Below are 22,195 nucleotides of genomic sequence, written 5' to 3'. Positions count from 1 at the left end.
CATTATACTTACAGTTAAATGTTACGATCGTGGTCTCAATTGACTGACATTCGACAATGAGCTAAGTATCGGAAATACAATCTCTTGACCGCTGTTACTCTGGAACTATCTCTACCGTCCTTACGACTTCCTCTCAACTCATCACATAACATAAACAATATTAACTTTACAATGCAATATATACAAACGCTACACAATGTAAACCGCATTAACTTTACAATACAGTACATACACATTTGACACAAAACAGTGCACTTATCCTGTATATCTCTACAGCATGCGAAATAAAATTTCCTATTCCTACAGCGTCTATATACCCCAATGCTCTCCAACCCTAGGAAAGCACCGTCAACACGTTCTTTTTCTCTACAGACCCGACACTCAGAGCTAATCATCCGTCTTACATCAGCGGACTTAAGTCACCCTCAGAACTCTTTTTACAAATTCAGTATCGTCCCCCGCCCCCTCTACCCACCCCCTCAGCACAAACGCCTTACTGTCTCTCCTTCCTTGTCTGTTCGTTTTTCTACAAACAACCTGAGACTCATAGACTGCAAGAACATTTGTACTCTCTCCATAATATTACACGATTTTAGCTATACTTCTCAATATCATGCACTAGGCTACACCCTACCGATCACTAGTTCATAATAATTCCCAAGATATAGACTTCAAATTAATTCTCTACAAACGCCGAACTCTGTCTATGTGTAGCATGCTGTAAACCACTGAGTAACTAGAAACAAACATACGCAAAATAATATTTCCACTCTCGAATACCGGTCTCAGTCAGATCTCTGTCCTACCCTGCATCTCCAAATCGACATCCAAACACTGTTTCTCCCCCAGCCAGCGAACCCGACGTCATTCACGCTGCGCTGGCAATTTCCACTCACAGATCTTAAGCCCTTTCATATATAAAAGCCTATTCAGTCGTGCCAAAACTCACTTACTAATAAACAACATTCTCCCTTTTTAAGCATTTATTAGTATGCATTTATAAAAAATAGACAAACATAATTCTAAGCATAAGTCATACATATGATTAAAAAGAAGAAAAATACCTCAATTTAGGTTATCCGACATTTATTTACATGTCCTAATGATAAAGTCGCAGATGAGTCGCGTCATCCACTCACTCATTCCTTCAACACGCACTTTCACAGAACTTATTCTAGTTATATGGCACCCACCACGTTATAATAATTTTGTAGAAGCATTTTCGCCCCCCACATACAAACCATCTCAATAGAACATAATAATTCCTTTTTCTACAGATAGTCATAACCGGTGAACAATTAAACGTACTACATTATGCATACATGTAGTCAAATAAGCAAATACTTTTACCTACATACACACCCCTCTCACTGAGGATAGGGCATTTAACATTATATACTTAAACACAGACCAATGATAACAACATTTAGACTCTCACCTTGTCCTTATAATAAAGATAAAATTCATTTTCCTGTACGGTACAAAATAGCCATTTTACATCAGAGCACCCTCAGTCGACCCAAGTCACCCTCAGAACAGTTCAGCTAATTCGAGAGCCTTTTGGCAGAAACGCGTCAGTCTATCTGATCAGAGCCTGCTCCCTTTCCTACAGACATCTCCAGACTCGCGTATTAGAAGACCAAAAATACACTCTTGGAAATGGAAAAAAGAACACATTGACACCAGTGTGTCAGACCCACCATACTTGCTCCGGACACTGCGAGAGGGCTGTACAAGCAATGATCACACGCACGGCACAGCGGACACACCAGGAACCGCGGTGTTGACCGTCGAATGGCGCTAGCTGCGCAGCATTTGTGCACCGCCGCCGTCAGTGTCAGCCAGTTTGCCGTGGCATACGGAGCTCAATCGCAGTCTTTAACAGTGGTAGCATGCCGTGACAGCGTGGACGTGAACCGTATGTGCAGTTGACGGACTTTGAGCGAGGGCGTATAGTGGGCATGCGGGAGGCCGGGTGGACGTACCGCCGAATTGCTCAACACGTGGGGCGTGAGGTCTCCACAGTACATCGATGTTGTCGCCAGTGGTCGGCGGAAGGTGCACGTGGCCGTCGACCTGGGATCGGACCGCAGCGACGCACGGATGCACGCCAAGACCGTAGGATCCTACGCAGTGCAGTAGGGGACCGCACCGCCACTTCCCAGCAAATTAGGGACACTGTTGCTCCTGGGGTATCGGCGAGGACCATTCGCAACCGTCTCCATGAAGGTGGGCTACGGTCCCGCACACCGTTAGGCTGTCTTCCGCTCACGCCCCAACATCGTGCAGCCCGCCTCCAGTGGTGTCGCGACAGGCGTGAATGGAGGGACGAATGGAGACGTGTCGTCTTCAGCGATGAGAGTCGCTTCTGCCTTGGTGCCAATGATGGTCGTATGCGTGTTTGGCGCCGTGCAGGTGAGCGCCACAATCAGGACTGCATACGACCGAGGAACACAGGGCCAACATCTCCTACACTTGCCGTACACCTCTGGTGATCGTCGAGGGGACACTGAATAGTGCACAGTATATCTAAACCGTCATCGAACCCATCGTTCTACCATTCCTAGACCGGCAAGGGAACTTGCTGTTCCAACAGGACTATGCACGTCCGCATGTATCCCATGCCACCCAACGTGCTCTAGAAGGTGTAAGTCAACTACCCTGGCCAGCAAGATCTCCGGATCTGTCCCCCATTGAGCATGTTTGGGACTGGATGAAGCGTCGTCTCACGCGGTCTGCACGTCCAGCACGAACGCTGGTTCAACTGAGGCGCCAGGTGGAAATGGCATGGCAAGCTGTTCCACAGGACTACATCCAGCATCTCTACGATCGTCTCCATGGGAGAATAGCAGCCTGCATTGCTGCGAAAGGTGGATATACACTGTACTAGTGCCGACATTGTGCATGCTCTGTTGCCTGTGTCTATGTGCCTGTGGTTCTGTCAGTGTGATCATGTGATGTATCTGACCCCAGGAATGTATCAGTAAAGTTTCCCCTTCCTGGGACAATGAATTCACGGTGTTTTTATTTCAGTTTCGAGGAGTGTATTTTTAATATAATATTATAAAATTCACCTCGTAGTCGTGAATATTAAGCCCAGTCCTAGTACTGTAGCGTGCCATACACTTCTGACTAACTAGAATTCCTGCCCTGCACAGACATCAGCACGGACTGATGCACGACCTCTCACAGGAAACTATACCTTGCTCCTTGTAAATCATATTCTTACAGTCGATAGCATAACATTGAATGATTTTAAATGAAGGACAGCCACAACACAAGGAAACTAGAAGAGCCTGGTGCCGTTGTGGTGACTTTCCAAACTACCTCCCCCCCCCCCCCCGAAAGTGATTGACAGCCTCTACATTTAAACTCATATGTCGCAGTGACCCAATAGTTGATAACTCTGCGTTAAATCCCTAGTGATTGTTCATTTTGCGCACAAGGACGGGATCACCGTTTTCGCTGATAGCAACTTCAGAAGTTGCGGTCCATCAACCAGAATTTGTTCCCCAACTCAAACAAGCATTCTCACTCAATCATTACGTGGTACCCAATGCACAGATGGTATGAATAAGACACCACGGATCTACTGTAATATTATCAATCACAACTGATATCGCGAAAAATTTTACAGTAAGTCCAGCACTGGCGAATCGTGTGACAGCATGTTTTCCTAATTTCAGTATCATAGCTAAGCCGTACCTCGTCTACTTTTCAGGTATCATTAGGAGCATTGATAGATGACTGCTCAGTACATCCATTCACACTTGATTCTCGAACACATAAAAACGATCAAAGAGTACCAGACAACGACATACATATATCTAAGACCTCGCGCATAGTACTCGATCAATGTCTCTGCCTATGGCGGTCACAGAGCAATCTCGCCCTCCTTCGTTAAAAGACCGTCCTCACCTCGGCATTGACCAGCCTACCCCGCAACATCGCTACCCAATTAATCCTCAATCGAGCAGGCGAATATAGCTACACTTCACCTCTCCTGACTGAATAGAGCCTTCTTAGTCCTAACCCCTCCAAGCGCACCACATTTCTCGAGATGCACCCAAGTATTGGAGCTTAGCACTCCATATCGATCTATAGTAATAGATCTCAAAGTGCCTTCATTTAATAGCACACAGTTAAGAAGAACAAGAACGGAGTGATATTTATACTGAACGTAGTTCGACACATTTTTACGTAAATCATCCAATGTATCGTGTAAAGTATTGTAGCTGCATACGACTGGAACGCAGGCTATATCACGTGACTAAAGCGTCCAGATAGAACACTGGAAAAAAATCGACCTTCAGCAACTTGTCCTACTCTAGAAAAAATTAGTCAACGTTTAAATCGTACGTAGTTACAGCTCTGTCTCAATCGATCATCCCGTACGCTCTCTGTTATCCTTCAACACAGATGTGAGTAAGTTTAGAAGTGAATGATTCTCTGTTCTCCTCAAAAGCATCAAAAACAGTATTCAATTCGTGTGTATCACTACTACCTCAGTAGACATATACAATAAAACCAACTCAACGAGAAAAAATTGACTACCTTCCTTAGTCCGCTACCTTCGATGTCGTCGTTTTCCTGCATTCCTCTTGTTGCAGCATACGTGACTCTATGTATAAATTCCCCCCTCCGAACCAGAAGATAAGCAAGTTCGTTCTCATTTTCACCGCATTTCGGTATATATAACGTTAGTTTATACCTATGCGCTAATCAGTTTTCGCATTTCTTTCGATTTTACGTCAGATCCATCCATGCGGCCGCGACATAACGTATCGTTCTATGTTCTAAAATTGCCTGTAAATGTAAACCAGGCGAATCCAGTCACCTCCACATTCGGAGAGCGCTTGCTCTGTTTTCTGTATGTCTGTGTACATGCATGCCTCGCGGGCCAACACGGGCATCCGAAGCGAGTCGGCGGCAGCATTCTGTGACGTGAGCGGCCGCTGGACCGGCAGCGGGCACTGACGCATCAGACGGCCGTCACATCAGGCGACCGCTCGTTTGCCGGTGGCGCGCAGTCCGGCGACCATATGAACTAATTCAGTTGGACTGGGGACCTCGTGGCGACTGGACTGCGAACTTTTAAGATATGTACTAACTCTGTTGGAGATCAAGTGATGACGGTACTGTTTGGAATAAAAACTTCAGTCCTTTTCCCACGAATTCACAAGCGGTGTAGAAGTAGAATTACCATTTGACGCGATTTTCATAGATTAGGACTGAAACAATAAGTGAGGGCGAAAAATTCAAACAGGTGGACTTAGGTTAATGCACATGGCCCAATTGGTCTCTTTTTTTTTCGCAGGTGTGACAAATCATCGTGTTTGAATTTATGAGAGGTTTTTTGTTACGGACGTAAGGGAACTGGCTTTCTTGCCGCAAAAATCGACCATCTTGAATAAATAATAATAAATCATAACAAATGCTAATAAATGGTTCAAATGGCTCTGAGCACTATGGGACTTAACATCTATGGTCATCAGTCCCCTAGAACTTAGAACTACTTAAACCTAACTAACCTAAGGACAACACACAACACCCAGTCATCACGAGGCATGCTAAAAAATGATAATAAATAGAAGTATGGTTTTCCGGAGATTATGGAGTGTGAATTTGAACATGGTGCGATTTTCTAAGTTAGAGGAGATAGGCCAATAATAATAAATAATAAAACTTCCTGGCAGATTAAAACTGTGTGCAAGACCGAGATTCGAACTCGGGACTTTTGCCTCACGCCCCGTCCTCACAGCTTTACTTCTGCCACTACCTCGTCTCCTACCTTCCAAACTTTACAGAAGCTCACCTGTGAACGTTGCAGAACTAGCACTCCTGAAAGAAAGGATGTTGCGGACGGAGACATGGCTTTGCCACAGCCTGGGGGATCTTTCCAGAATGAGATTTTCACTCTGCAGCAGAGTGTGCGCTCATACGAAACTTCCTGGCAGATTAAAACTGTGTGCCCGCGAAAGGCAAAGGTTCCGAGTTCGAGTCTCGGTCTGGCACACAGTTTTAATCTGTCAGGATGTTTCATATCAGCGCACACTCTGCTGCAGAGTGAAAATCTCATTCTGGGAATAATAAATAATAATAATAATAAATGATGAATGATAATGAATAATAATCAATAGTAATAAGGACAAGAACTGTTTTGCTGCCATTATCGTGCTGGAATTTGAATTTGAATGGGTTGTCTAGTGGAGGCTGGTCAACAATAATAAATAATAATAATAAATGGTAATGAATGTTAATAAATGATAATCACTAATAATGAATAATAATAAAGACAAGTATGGTTCTGCATGCCTTATCCTGATGGAATTTGAATTTCACGCCTATTTTTTCTGGAGGCTTACGTTAAGGGATGCAGCCCAATTGGCATATTTTCCGGCCAAAATTCGAAATTCCCGCCGTTTTTTCTGTTGGTTAGATTAGTGGACATAGCACGATTCGCCTATTTTCTCGCCAAAAGCCGCCATCTTGGATGACGCCATACGCTGTTGCCAAGTCTACATACCGCCATCTTGTATGACATAATCGCCGCCATCTTGAATAAATATGGCAACAATGGAAAGTGGGGTGGCACATACTTTGCCCCATTGCTCTCATCAGTCAACAGATGGGATTCAGTGGCCTGTACATCCAGAAGCAGTGTTGTCTAAATTTGCTGAAGAAATTGGCCATACGAATAGCAAAATTTCTTAAATCGCACCCATTATTTCACTGTCAGTTGCACAGAGTTTTTGGTGGCGCAGTTAACATGCAATTTAAATGCCTTTAAAACTTGAGAACACAGTTAATGATCACTTTACATCACAGTAGCCATCTTCCCATCTCTCCCATCTACTAGTCTGTACCTCTCTCTTGTCTGTCCCCCATCCCCCACAACTTTCTGTTCCATCTTGTCAGCAGAGTTCTGTTATTTCCTAACAGCCCGTCACTGACATGTCGTTTTTTTTTTCTTTTTGCTAAATCAATCTGTATCTTTTTAATGCCTTTATTATATTATTATTATTATTAATATTAATAGAAAAGGCCAGGTGCGAGTGACACTCGTGCACTGAGGTCATAATCTGGTTATTTCACTGTCTGTGTCTGTAGTATAAACTAAATTATGTTCATCTGTGCTGGGAATTGAGAATTGTGACAATTTTTGCTATTGTTGACACTGATACTGGCAAAATATCAATCCCAGGAATTTCGAAACTTTCGAGAATGATTTGCTTTTAATTTTGGACTCTGGTGACGAATGACAAAATAAATATTTTTTTGTGTGATATATTTACAGGTTACCAATTTTTGGACTTTCTTCCTTTATTTGTACTGCATCTTGCCAAATTTTAGTGTTATAGTCTAACAGAAAGTACCCCCTAGGTTTTGTTAGGTGAGTTTGGAAGAATCAAAATATTGGACACAAATGGCTGTCGGTAGCTTTTGATTGGATTAACTTAGAAGCTACAACTTCGTACACCTCCGAGGGACCGTAGATCGTAGTATGTGCATTGAATTTCGACTTGGTATGTCTGTTCCTGAAAAAATGGGTATTTGACAGACAGATAGATCGACATCACAAGGGCTCTGTTTATACTGATTGAGGTATGGGACCATAATGAGGCCTTAATCTGCTCAGTCTAAATAAGCAATAAATAAAAAAATAATACTGTACCTTAATGGGCAGAGTGTGAATCTGCCTAGAATGGAAACACACAGCTGTAGCTGCCATATCTATAATCTGTGTGTGACGGAGGTGAACCGACAACATCAGTCCAGATCCCGTGTTTGGTTTTCGGTCCTTTGTTATTTTGATTGAAGTATATATCATACTTAACTGATTGCTCTCATTACTCACTACATGTGGACAGTCCTCACAGGTCTTCAAATGGTAGAGTTGGAGGCAAGTAGGGGCACTAGGGATACTTAGATGTGTGTAAAGTGGGCGGGGATGTGGTTCGACGATGTAGTCTCATTCTCTGCTCGTATATGTAGTCATCCTTTTGCATGTAGGGTCCGAATAAAGCTATAATTTAATAAATTTGTTTGCAGGGCTGGAAAAGGATATCAGTGAAGAGAGAAATTCCTGGAGAATCATTTGACAACGAATATGAGATGCAGGTATTGTACAAATGAAATGACAATCTTTTTAAATCTACTCATTTTTATTTTCATGACCAAATAGGGGTGACTAATATTTTGTTATGCAATATTATTTTGACTTCTCTTGTTGTTGTTGTACTGGTGTTCAGTTACTCTTATCACTGAAGATTTGTTTTAAACCCTATCTTTTATTTCCTTGTGTAATTTTTCTACAACATTACAGTGATTTTGTTACTGCAAGCAACCTGTTTCAGAATTGAAAGTTCATTATTGACTTTGTCTTTTATGTTTTTGTGTGTTCCTGGATTACTTGTTTTGTGTTACAGGAGACTTGGGAACCCTCGGTTAAGCAGGTGAAGCAGGAGCAGCCAGTTATGGACACAGAAATTGGCAACACACATGAAGGACAGGTGTGTGTTGCATCTGTTTTTTTTTTCAAAACGGTTATTTTTCATGTATGACACCTTTTTTATTTGGAACACACATTTCATTCCTCCAGTGATATCTTGGGCAATATAAAGTTTCCTGTTTGTTTCTTTAATAAATTTTCCAGGAATTAATTAAAGTAGTTACAAATTTACATTTCAACGAAGGTATCCTTAACGAGTCCCTTGACTTCGTACAATATGTGCTTGCTTAAGGTACAGGTCTTGCTATGAAAGTGAAACTTTTATGATGTCGTTTCACTTTCATTAGGAAGGATGTATCTTTGATCTGCTCAACTGCATAGTGTACAAATAGTCACACACACACACACACACACACACACACACACACACACACACACACCACAGTCAACTTAAGAACTCCTCAGCTGCGTAAACAGACTTGTTTATGTGTTGCCTGGTGTATTTCTTTGACGTATTGCTCATATGAAATCTAGTAGACCATCAAGCACTCCCCCCCCCCCCCAAAAAAAAAGGAAAAAAAGGGGGGGGGGGTCTCTCCTAATAGGATTGTAGAGCAGATTTTTGTTATTTGTTGTTTGAGCCCCAGTTGTTATATTTTTATTTTTAACCGGTTGGTCACTTGTACTCACTGTTTAATCATTCATAAAAGCAGCCTTTCCCAGTAGTGACAATATCTTCTTAACTTCTGCTAGACTTACATGTTATTTTATAACTTGGGCAGTCATTGATTTGAAAGAATTCATGTACATTTCATTTTGGTGTGACGAGTTATGGATACCTCTATCTCTCGGTGGATGTCATTACTGTTAGCAATGGTCATTTGCAAGAAGTTAACCCTAGAGAATTCCACCTTGTGTTTAATACTTGGAAGTAAGTAGTTGAGTTGTATTAACATGTTGTTGGTCCTTGATCCTGTATATATTTCCACAGAATAGTACCAGCATATCATCTCCATTTCTCTTATGCTAAATGATCTCTGCCGTGTATTTACTAACAAACTTGCAGTGGAAATTGTTTATTAATTTGCGCAAATTCAGGATAGTAACTTACAAAGGTCTACGAAGTATAACCTATTTACAGGAGTGGCAATTAATAAATGTCTGTTCTGACTACAGATACATAATTTACAGTGTCCTGGGGACAACAAGCTGACTAATGAAGATTGGCATAGCTTGTGGCTCAGCGTATTGACTTTGATGGCATAGACACACATAGTTCAAAATTACTGCAATTATCAGATTATATCATGAAGTTTTTCCCAAGTTCTTCATTCGAAAAATACAGGATCATCTTATGTTTACAGATTAAATTATTGCTGCTGAGGTCAACATTTTTACATTGTTTACTAGATTAATATAGGGGTTGTCTTGCAATTACATTTGGCTATTAAGATTTCGTTCAACTTTATTTTGAATCGTTTCGAGGGTACAGCTTAGCAAATAATGCTTTCATTGAAATGTATGTACAGCCGGTCTTCTTCTGGGGATAGCCGGCTACGTCAATCTTCAAAAACTTCTTCTCCGAAGAATACTACTGGTTAACGGAATTTATCAGTCTCTCTCTCTCTCTCTCTCTCTCTCTCTCTCTGTCTACTCATGAAATAAGCGGATATTCACAGAATACTTTTAGCTTCATCTTGGTATATTTCAGCTGCCACAAAGAACAACTTCTCACATAAATATCCGAATGTTTGCAAGTCAACCGATTCGTCTAGCATTAAATTCGATCAAATACATTTACAATAGCGTAGTTTTTACAATCACATAATTTATGAACATGTCTTGCTTCTAGCAAGTCCAACACATTAAGTAAAATAAACAATTTTTTCAACCGTTCTTCTTTTTTCTCGTTACAATAATCAACGATATCAAACGCCATAAGATACATAAACACTCCTTGTTCTTCCAATACGACTTCCGTGGCGCGAGTGGCAAACACTTGTCAATGCCGTTCGACCATCGCGTCTACCTTGTACCGAAGCCGGTCATCTAACAGATCCGAGATGATCAGTATTCTCTACGTCTCTAGGGAACAGGCAAACGAGTGTCCAACACACCACAGTCCTTATTCCCTCAACTAAATACAGGCATCAAACGTGCAGAAACAGTCGACCGAACAACGTACATGGGAGAGAAAGCAAACGCTCTCCGAATGTGGAAGTGACTTCATGCAGTCGAGTGCAGTGCTATATTACACGTCCCGATCAATGCATTTGGTGGTTGCACCTGCGATACATTTACAATCAGTTTTAGAACACTGAACGAGATGTTATGTCATGATTGCATATATAGACCTGACCTCAAATAGATAGAATTGCGAAAAGTGACCAGGGAATAGATATACATCGACCGAATATAGAGCCTAATGCGGTGAACTTGAGAAAGTACTTTGCTATCTTCTGGTTCAAATCAAATGGTTCTGAGCACTATGGGACTTAACTTCTGAGGTCATCAGTCCCCTAGAACTTACAAGTACTTAAACCTAACTAACCTAAGGACATCACACGCATTCATGCCTGAGGCAGGATTCGAACCTGCGACCGTAGCGGTTGCGCGGCCCCAGACTGTAGCGCCTAGAACAGCCACTCCGGCCGGCTATCTTCTAGTTCGCACCGAGCGCTTTGTATATCAGACCAAGTATGCTGCAACAAGAGGAATCCCGGAAAACGTGGACATCAAAACGAAGGGAATAAGAGAGGGAGGTAATTTTTTTCCCATTGTGGCTGCATTATACTGTATGTCTACTGAGGTACCAGTGATTTCGGATGCATCAGTCACGTGACATAGCCTGCGATCTACTCCTATAGAGCTACGTGTTCCGTATGTGTTTTTTGCACTGTCTACTTGCGATCGTTAACGGTAAACCTGTCGGACATCAGAGGACTTCCGTCTCATGGGTGAAGAAACCTGACACACTCCTCTAAAGGAACTTTCATTTATGCGATCACCCCTGTCGCATCTTGGGTATAAAATCGAGACTTGAGCGTCCTAACTAACTTAGTGGTAAGAGCTTGTGATGCGCTGCAACCCCTCAGTAGGATTTGCCCGACTGATGCGCTGTTTACAGAGTTAGTAACAGAATTACTTGTAATTTTCACATTTCGGACGCTGCTGCTTTGCGTTTATCTGTTTTCTTGTAGGATGTATCCCTCGCTAGTAATATCATTTTATGTAGTCCTTATGCAGGCATCGTATAATTTCTGAACCATGATCGGATTTGAACAGTGGATACTATACGTCTTTGCAAAGCTATATTGCGCTCGTATGATGCACAGCAAATGTTTCACCATTCGATAAGATAGTACAGCGTAGAGAAACTGTGAAGAAGGATGTATGTTTGATAGGGGGGAAAGGTTTTCTATCTAACATTATAGCCAGTTTTTAAGTTCAGAACGTTGCAGTCTTAGGTGTGTGTGTGTGTGTTTATGTTCTCAATCTGACCAATACCTTCCAAGTACAGACCCTAGACTCGAGAACAATAATGTAGACTTGATAGCTTCGTTGATTTAGGTAAAAATGTATCCAACTCATGCTATACATGGATAAGGAGTGCCATGCTCCTCGACATGACACCACCTCGAGAAATCCGGCGCACTAGGATGGGTTGGGACTTGGAGAGCTACATTTATCCATGAGGCGTGGAGAGTAGCGCTCTTCTTCTGATCGCTTCGAGATTAATTCTCTAACGGTGCTGCAGGGTGTGTTGGTCAATGACTGTGTGAGGTTGGTCTTTTACCCTAAGATGTGGAGAATGCTCTGTGGCTCCCATACGCCGAGAGATAGATCGTAAATTAAACACTAAGCTTGAAGTGTTATTTGATGTACTTTGATCATGTGAATCTTCAAGTTTTCGCGGCGCAAAGACTGCTCCATTAAGTTTCGGGAATGCAGCCGCATGAATTCTGCTTCTTCTAATATTTCGGCTGTATACCTTTCAGCCATCTTCAGAGAGTGCCGTACGACTGACGCTCCAGCGCTCGCTCCAACCTTTTAAACTCGCGAACCGGGCCACTGAGCATGCGGCCACAGATAAACAAGGCGCCAGTGAAGTTAATCGGCGGCAAAGACGTACAACATATGCATGAGTTACGTCTGTTGCTGTGCATTCGATCCATGCTGGGAGGTCGATGTATTACTGGGAGCTGAACTGTAGCGACATCTTTGTAAGTTCCATATTGAAAGTGCCGGATTCCATGATTTATCTAATGTGAAACTGCTGTCTCTATTAATTAAATTGTTCGTCAAGCGGATTTCAATGGCCTCTTTTACTACGGAGTCCCAGAAAGATGAAACAGAAGTCAGAATTTCGACATTTTCATATACCATAGAGTGACCAGAATCAATACAATGCTCTGCCACAGCCGATTTACTGGGTTGTAAAAGCCGAGTGTACCTGCGATGTTCCGTACACCTCTCTTGGACTGTACGATTCGTTTGTCCGATATATGAAAGGCCACATTCACATGGTCTCTTGTAAACTCCAGGCTTGCGGAGTAGTAAGTCATCTTTAACGGAACCCAGGAGTGCAGCCGTCTTCGCCGGTGGACGAAAAATCACTTTTACTTTATGTTTAGTGAGGATCCTTCCTATTTTGGATGAAAGGCTTCCCACATACGGCAGGAAAGCCATGGATTTAAATGTTTCCTCGTCATCTTCTGCATTCCTTACGGACACCTTAGGTTTTATTTGTAGTGCCTTACGTATCTGTTGTGGAGAAGGACTTCGAAGAGAAGGCCCTGGAGTCTGCTATTTTGAAGCCTACAGTTTTTTGGAGGTACGTTGATGACACCTTCGTAGTGTGGCCCCATGGCGAGGACAAATTGCAGGACTTCTTAAACCATGTGAACTCCATCCATGGACAAATTCATTTTACAATGGAAGTGGAAAAGGAGGGATGTCTTCCATTTTTGGATGTCTTGGTACGGCGCAAAGAAGATGGCACTTTGGGTCATGCAGTATATCGGAAACCGACCCATACGGACTTATATTTACATGCCAATAGCTGTCACCATCCTTCGCAGACGAGTAGTGTTCTAAGAACTTTGGTACACCGAGCACACGTCATTTCTGATGAAAGTAGTTTAAAAGACGAACTTTTACATCTGAAGAGAGTTTTTGAGGACAACGGGTATTCTCCACAACAGATACGTAAGGCACTACAAATAAAACCTAAGGTGTCCGTAAGGAATGCAGAAGATGACGAGGAAACATTTAAATCCATGGCTTTCCTGCCGTATGTGGGAAGCCTTTCATCCAAAATAGGAAGGATCCTCACTAAACATAAAGTAAAAGTGATTTTTCGTCCACCGGCGAAGACGGCTGCTCTCCTGGGTTCCGTTAAAGATGACTTACTACTCCGCAAGCCTGGAGATTACAAGATACCATGTGAATGTGGCCTTTCATATATCGGACAAACGAATCGTACAGTCCAAGAGAGGTGTACGGAACATCGCAGGTACACTCGGCTTTTACAACCCAGTAAATCGGCTGTGGCAGAGCATTGTATTGATTCTGGTCACTCTATGGTATATGAAAATGTCGAAATTCTGACTTCTGTTTCATCTTTCTGGGACTCCGTAGTAAAAGAGGCCATTGAAATCCGCTTGACGAACAATTTAATTAATAGAGACAGCGGTTTCACATTAGATAAATCATGGAATCCGGCACTTTCAATATGGAACTTACAAAGACGTCGCTACAGTTCAGCTCCCAGTAATACATCGACCTCCCAGCATGGATCGAATGCGCAGCAACAGACGTAACTCATGCATATGTTGTACGTCTTTGACGCCGATTAACTTCACTGGCGCCTTGTTTATCTGTGGCCGCATGCGCAGTGGCGCGGTCCGCGAGTTTAAAAGGATGGAGCGAGCGCTGGAGCGTCAGTCGTACGGCTCTCTCTGAAGATGGCTGAAAGGTATACAGCCGAAATATTAGAAGAAGCAGAATTCATGCGGCTGCATTCCCGAAACTTAATGGAGTACTTTGATCATGTTTGTGTTCGAGAATTAACAATTACTGGACGTACAGCACAGTAATCTATCCACATTCACAATGATACTCTCAAAGTGATGTAAAAGGGGCTGTTTAGCTGTGATACTGAAATTGGGGATTGGGGTGGGGGGGGCATGCTGTCACATCAATGGCCAGTGCTGAACTTAGTGTAAGATTCTTCGAACTATGAAGTCTCTTGCTTAATATTACAGTACATCGAAGGTGTCTTTTGCATCACATCCACGCATCGGTTACCATATAATGATCGAGTGAGATAGCCTGTTGGAGTTGGGGGAGAAGTTTTGTGGGTGGGAGCAAACTTCTAGGGGTTGTTAGCAGCTAAACAGCGATCGCATACATGAGTGCAGAATTACGAATAACTCCAAATGGAACGCCAAGACATCATCTGTTCCGTCACGGCGACATATGAAATGAAATGTAGAGGTCATGAAAGACTTTCGCACGGTAGTTTGGAAACTCTCCACAACGCTGCCAAACTCTTCTAGTTTCCTTATGTTGTAAGTGTGTTTTATTTAAAAATAATTCAGTGTTATGCTATCCGTGGTAAGAATATGATTTACATAGTGTGATGTCTAGTTTTCTGTGAGAGGTCGTGGATCGGAGCGTCTTAATGCCAGTTTAGAATGCGACATACTGGTCGAAGTGGCAGAAAAAAATAAATGTTTGGCGGTGTACAAAGAGAGTTAGAAAACAGTCTTTCGAACAAGTAAACAGGGCCACAGTGGGCGTTTCTTGCAATTTACAGTATAATACGTGGGATACAATTATTCTCCTAGAGTAGAGTTGATGAAACTTTAAATTACCCTCTGTAGTGTATCAATAAGTGTGTATTTCATAGGTTTGGTCGACCCAGGCAGCAGGAGCAGCAGCAGTTTGAGGGGAAAATTCCGTGAGGGGCGAAGTATGCCATTAGGGCTGCACGCTGCGCTATTCTGGGAAGCATTGCGATATTTCTCTCTCTCTCTCTCTCTCTCTGTCTCTGTCTCTGTCTCTCTCTCTCTCTCTCTCGGCGCTGGACCCCCAGCGCAGCTTTGTGTCAACGCGCGAGCAACGGCGTCTATGTGAGTTCTATATAGGATAAAGTTTTTTTGAGCTTCTATAGTTGTTAAATTTTGTCTGCTGGGGGGTAAAGAATAACGATGACAGCATGTTGGTCTTATAGATAAGAATGGATGTGGATCTGCAGTGCTTGTATGTAGTTTGGGGACGCACCACAATGCGCGCATTTCCGCTGAATCGTCAAAACACGGTCCTGTCGCAGTCACTCAGTTCGCTCTGTTTCTAGACGGGCTGCAGACGGTGGTGGATATGTCTTTGTTCGACTTCTGCTCAGTGCCGACTTAAAATTGTATGATCACATGTGCAAAGCTGTATAAATGGGAGCAGTTGCAAGACGTGTAGGGACTGACTAAGACCATGTTGGACTTTTACTTTAGCAGACAGGTTCGAGAAAGGTGACTTGTTTCGAGATACGATTCACTTGTGGCTGTGATCTTTCTCAATGAGTCATCGCCTTTAACTCAGTGGATATATAACGGAACATCTGACATGGTATCGAGACAGAATACGTTACACATACTGGATAAATACCTAGCGGGGTCAGGGAGTGGCAAATACCGGTGTGTGATATGTCCGCATTTGAGGATCAGGTTTATAAAGTATATCTGATTGTGTAAATGAAATGTAATGTCTATGTGCTGTTGTAGGGAGAGGGGTGGGGGGGATTTGACTTGGGGTATTGTGATGGCGAAGGGAAGAGTATGTCTAGTGCTAAGGAAAATGTGTTCGTGTATGCAAAGTCTGTGGTGGAATTTATTCGCGTTCCCACGTTAATGGTAGCGGTCTTCCGGATCCAACGGCCTGTTGGAGTGTAGGAATGTATGATAGTTAACTTTATAATGTTCTAGGCGACCGAATAGCGAACTAAGCATGTCCTGAGCTGCTTTCGTGATCAAGTGTAGCTTTGAGAAGATGGCGCGTTTGCGGTGGACCGTTATTCCCTCCATTGTAAGTTGTTCGGTCGACTGTTTCTGCACGTTTGATGCCTTTAGTTAGTTGAGGGAATAAGGACTGTGGTGTGTTGGACACTCGTTTGCCTGTTCCCTAGACGTGGGAACGTCCATAGTTGGTTTGTAGAGAATACTGATCATCTGGGATCTGTTAGATGACCGACTTCGGCATTCGAGACTGCGAATATCAGTTTACTCTACTTGTTTCTAGTCAGTCAATGGTTTACAGCACGCAGCACATCACTATAGTTTGGTGTTTGTGGAGAAATAATTTACATTGTATATGTTGCGCATTATGCTACATTAGCGATCGGGAGGCTAGTGCGGTGTTCTTCATATCGAAAAAATGGTTCCAATGGCTCTGAGCACTATGGGACTTAACATCTTAGGTCATCAGTCCCCTAGAACTTAAAACTAGTTAAACCTAACTAACCTAAGGACATCACACACATCCATGCCCGAGGCAGGATTCGAATCTGCGACCGTAGCAGTCGCTCGGTTCCGGACTGCGCTCCTAGAACCGCGAGACCACCGCGGCCGGCTTCTTCATATCGAGAAGTACAGAAAAAATTGACGGTACTCGGTGGTATATTCCCTGGTTGGAGATCGATTTGACGGTCCAATATTCTTGCGAGTATGGTTTGTATTTGATGACCTGTACACAACTTCGCGATGTTTAGTTGTCTGTGAAAAATGGTGGTCGGTGTAACGTAGTTTATTACCATAGAGTGTAGCGTCTGTAGAAAGAAAGAACAGATTGACGGTGTATAGATTGAGGGAACTGTCCGTGCAAATTAGCAATCTTTGCAAAATAACGAGAGAGAGCGCCAGAAAGAAAAGGTGGATTGTGCTTCGATAGCGACGGAGTTAGTAATTCGACTTGCAAATTCGATAAGAGCTGATGAGAATGCTCGATTGATTGTTATGTGATATAGGAGCGTGAGAACAAGTGCGTATGCTGTGAGCAGGAACGCTATCACGTTATGTCCGGGAGGAAGACTGGATTAGGCGATATTTTGGTAAACAGGTTCTGTTATGGGAGGAATTTCCGTGCATACAAGCTGAGGCATGAAGAAAGCAAGCGTTAACTATTTCTGGGACACTATACAGTCCATGAGAGATCGACGTGGCTCTTATTTTTTGCAAAAAGATGTGACGTAATAATAATGTTGAGAACGTTTTAGATGGCGAGTCGTCATGGAAACGTTTAGCGGCGAGGCGAAAGCCGTGCTGGGTAGTTAAGTATGGTTAAAGGTATGTGTGTGTCTCAACACACCTTGCATTCAACAGCAGAGACAAGCGGCCCCTGGAGATGCCTCGAATATGAGACTAGCGTGAACGCGCTTTTGTGTGCTTTGATAGTATAATGGTGACTGTATAGAGGGGTGCAACTTTCACCGGTGTTCGGTGGCGGCGGCTGGCGGATGCGGTGGAGCGCGCGTCCCTCGCCGGTCGCGCCAGGAGCTGTGTCTGGGTGAACACGTATCTGGATAGGGATTTGACGGGCATGGAGTGTGAGCGCGGCTGTCGCCTCCTCATGCACGCGGAAGACGAGCGGGGACCGTGTGTGGTTTGGGGCGTGCGACTTCGCGGAGGAGACGGTGTGGTAGTGGCTGCTTGTTCGCGTCTGTTGCGTTATTTTGCGAGCGGCCCTGTAGGCTGTGCCACGCGTTATTTGGACAGTTTACGAGTGCTGAGGGTGTTTTCAGATACGTGTACTGCATTATTTAGGAGCAGTTTGCTATTGTGTTCTGAAATTAGGAGTTGTTTTCGTGTCTGCAGATTGTGTATTGTGGCACCAAGCACATTAGGGTGGATGTTTTGTGACAGTATGATGGATATATTCGATCGCTAATGAAAATGTTTGAAACTAAATAGAGTGAACTTGGGCTTCTTTACTCCCCCCCCCCCCCCCCCCCCCCCAGCAGCCCAGAGCAGGCTGAGTCGTCTTCTCTCATGATCTTGATTTATGTCACGAAACGGACGACAGTGACGTAGACCTCGTGGAGAACACACTGTTTACCGCCATCATGGATAACTGTACTTCCATCACCAGTTGGTGCCACTGTGTCGTCCTCTGACGACGAGGAAATGTCTGGGGTCTGGAGCTCGTGATGAACACCACTAGGTCGCACCATCTTCGATTACGGTACTTTCGTCACTGTGGCGTCCTCTAGTGGCATCAATATGAACTAAGTCAATTGGGCTATGGACTCAGTGGCGAATACACTTGGTGGTGGTGTTGCCTCTAATTGTTTAAATAAAGGCTGGTGTATGATTTCGACAGCTGACGATTAGCAGGCAGAGTCCTTTTGATGGATTATTATTTTGACAGTTTAGGAGTTGTTTGGCTATATGGCCATAAATGCTGTGCATTGTTTATGTGTCGTTCACATGTTTTTAGGCTGTGCAGTGTGCTATTTTTGACAGTTTACAATTAGGAAGAGTGTGTGTAGAGCTTTATACATGAGTTATGTAAGAGTGGTTTGCATGGGAATAGTGCATGGTGAGTCCTTTTACCAGAAACCCTTAGCTAGAGGTTGTGTCCTGGAGGCTTAGGTTAGTGGTAATGAGCTTCGTTTGCATCAATTTTCTTAGGTTGGTGGCAGAAGCGCAAGTGACCTTTCTTTACTGGCAGAATTCAAACTTGGCGCTGGTTCCTAGGAGGAAGTAGCGGTTGACTGTCCTTTCTTTCCAACAATTTTCTTAGGTTGGTAGAGAAAGCGCAATGACCTTTCTTTACTCCCAGAATTCAAACTCGGCGCTGGTTCCTAGGAAAAGGTGGCGGTCTCGACCTTGAAAGTAGATGAAATTAGGTAATTGAACCGTTTTCCATACTTATATGAAATTGTAAATTGAATTATTTAATATGATTAAAATTGGAATGCAACTAAGTACTTAGGCAATTGATAACTTAGATGCGCGATGTGGGTGTTAGCATATTTAAGAAGACTATGTCCAGCGCGAGTATGGAGGCGGCGATTGAGGGTGTGTAACGTAAGCGGTCGGACGCCCGCGGGGCGACGGCGCGTGTCCAGTTGTAATGCGTCCGCGAGAGAGCAGACAGTCTTGAGGCAGTTAACTTAGAGAGAGCGTTCTTTGTCGAGCATGCCACGTGATGGACCGACGGTTGTGTGACGCCGGGGCAGATTCCACTCTCCAGCAAACAACTTCGGCGCCAAGCGTGTTCTTTCCACGTGGTGGATAGATAACAGACCATTGTGACGTCAGAATTGGCAGGTTCCAGCGTGTCCGGCAAAAACATGTTTACAAAGTGCATCGGCTAGTGCAGTCCAAGTGGCCAGTCGACCAGCGGCGGGCTAGTGCTGACCAGTGGCGCCAGGGTGGCCTCCTCTGCCGGCGACGATTTGAACTGAGCCAATTGGAGTCCGGACCTAGTGGCAAGCGCACTGGGTGTTGCTAAGTCTGTTGGAGAACAAGTGATGACTGTACTGCTTGAAATTAAGACTTCACTTCTTTTTCCTTGCAGAATCAGAGGATGTAAATTACGTTAGTACAAGTGCAGTTTATTATTTGATGCGATTTTGATAGGTTAGCAGTGAAAAAAGATAAGTAACAGTCAAAGTTCGTAGGATGTGGACTATTTCGTGCCTGTGATCGATTATGGTGTTGGAATTTGAACTTGTGACAGTTTTTTGTTATACTTGTAACGCAAATGGCTTTCTTCCCACTGAGTTCGGACATCTTGAATAAATAATAAATGATAATAATAATAAATAAAAGTACGGTTTTGAGACATTATCGTCTTGTAATTTGAATTTGGTGCAATTTTCTAGTGGAGGTAGGCCAATAATAATAATAATAAATAATAATAATAATAATAAATTAATAATGAGAGATAATAAATGATAATGAATAATAATAAAGACAAGTACGGTTTTTGCAGACAGTATCATGTTGGATTTGAATTTGGCGCAGTTTTTTAGTGAAGGTAGGCCAATAATAATAATAAATAATAATAATAAATGATAATAAATGATAATGAATGATAATAAATGATAATGAATAATAATGAACAATAGTAAAGAAGAGTACTTCTTGGAATTTGAATTTGGCGCCAAGTTTTTCTGGAGGGTTAGGTCAGTGGACAAAGCACAATTGACCTATTTTCGCGCCAAAGTTCAAATTTTGCGCCAATTTTCTGGGGGTTACATTAGTGGAGGTAGCCCAATTGGCTTCCTTCCCGCCAAAATCCACATTTCCCGCCATTTCCTTGGAGGGTTAGGTTAGTAGACATAGCCCAGTTGGTCTATTTTCCGTGCCAAAAATCCGCCATCTTGGATGACGTCATGCACTGTTGCCAAGTGTACATGCCGCCATCTTGGATGCCGTCATTGCCGCCATCTTGAATTAATTTGGCAACATGCAGAGTGGCGTTGTACAAAGGTTGTCCCACAACTCTTGTAGGAAACTTTCAGTTCAATCATGGTATATTTTCACTTCAACAGGAAACCGCTTTACCATTTCTTGTATAAACCTTTAAACCCTGTTAAGCCAACTGAGTCATCAAACATTAGACTCTGTTAATATACATTTAATCATGGTTGGTTTAATAACCACCACAAATTATGTCTCGCCTCTAGCGAGTCCCATACATGAAGTAAGTAAAAGTCGCTAATCAGTCCATTCTTCATCTGTCTCCTTAACAATAATTATTATCATAGTACCATAAACGACTGCCTCACACTTATCTTTAAAGCATCGCATGTTAGAGGCGGCAGAAGGTCGAATGGTTCCAGAATTACGTGGAAATTCTCGAACCACTACATATCCACCTCCTTAGATCGAACACGCGATATTTTATACATAATCATTATGTACATTAATATCGAACCTAGTAACAATCCACATTTTAAAAGTAACCATCTACGACGGTGAGTCAAATTAAAACCTGGAATTTTTTATAACGAACGAAATTTCGCACCGTTATCCTGTAAGTCGGTAAGCGTGCTACAAACAGCGTGCAGGATGGCCTGTAGTTCCGAGCATAGTGCAGAGCACACATCCCGTCGCAGCATCAGTATAAAGATGGCCGCCCAACTTGCGACTTGCACGAGGTTCAAAAATGGTTCAAATGGCTCTAAGCACTATGGGATTTAACATCTGTGGTCATCAGTCCCCTAGAACTTAGAACTACTTAAATCTAACTAACCTAAGGACGTCACACATATCCAGGCCCGAGGCAGGATTCCAACCTGCGACCGCAGCAGCCGCATGGTTCCGGTCTAAAGCGCCTAGGAGGGCGCGGCCACATCGGCCGGCTACTTGCACCAGGGAAGAACAGCGTTCTGTTATTCGGTTTTTGCGGAGTGAAGGTGTGAAACCTATTGAAATGAATGAAGGTTCAGTACGGTGATGCATGTATGTCACAACAGCAAGTCTACGAATGGGGTAAGAAGTTCGCAAATGGTGTGATTTCAGTGGAAGATGCTCCTCGTCTACGTCAGGCACAACGAGTTGTGACGCCACAGAACATTGCAGCAGTTGAAGCCATACTGAAGGAAAACCGCCGAGTGACACTGAATGATATTGCAGCATGTTTACAGATTAGTCATGGGTCAGCACACCACATTGTGCATGATTTGCTCCAGTTTCACAAAGTGTCTGCAAGATGGGTGCCACGGCAGCTGACTCCTGA

The 22,195-nt window shown here is 43.2% G+C and overlaps 1 protein-coding gene across 1 annotated transcript in view; it reads left to right on the top strand.

Moving 5' to 3' along the window:
* The window catches only part of LOC126305113 (uncharacterized), a 270,465-nt gene that overhangs the window by 69,084 nt on the left and 179,186 nt on the right, over nucleotides 1-22,195 (top strand). The window contains exons 2-3 of the mRNA XM_049992021.1: nucleotides 8,053-8,121; nucleotides 8,430-8,513. Coding sequence (XP_049847978.1) covers nucleotides 8,053-8,121; nucleotides 8,430-8,513 — 153 coding nt within the window. The remainder of the gene's footprint in view (nucleotides 1-8,052; nucleotides 8,122-8,429; nucleotides 8,514-22,195) is intronic.

Source organism: Schistocerca gregaria, unplaced genomic scaffold (assembly GCF_023897955.1).
Source record: "Schistocerca gregaria isolate iqSchGreg1 unplaced genomic scaffold, iqSchGreg1.2 ptg000255l, whole genome shotgun sequence".
NCBI classification, from domain to species: Eukaryota; Metazoa; Arthropoda; class Insecta; order Orthoptera; family Acrididae; genus Schistocerca; species Schistocerca gregaria.
The sequence above is the reverse complement of the archived record's forward strand: the minus strand, read 5'-3'. Positions and strand labels throughout refer to the sequence as shown.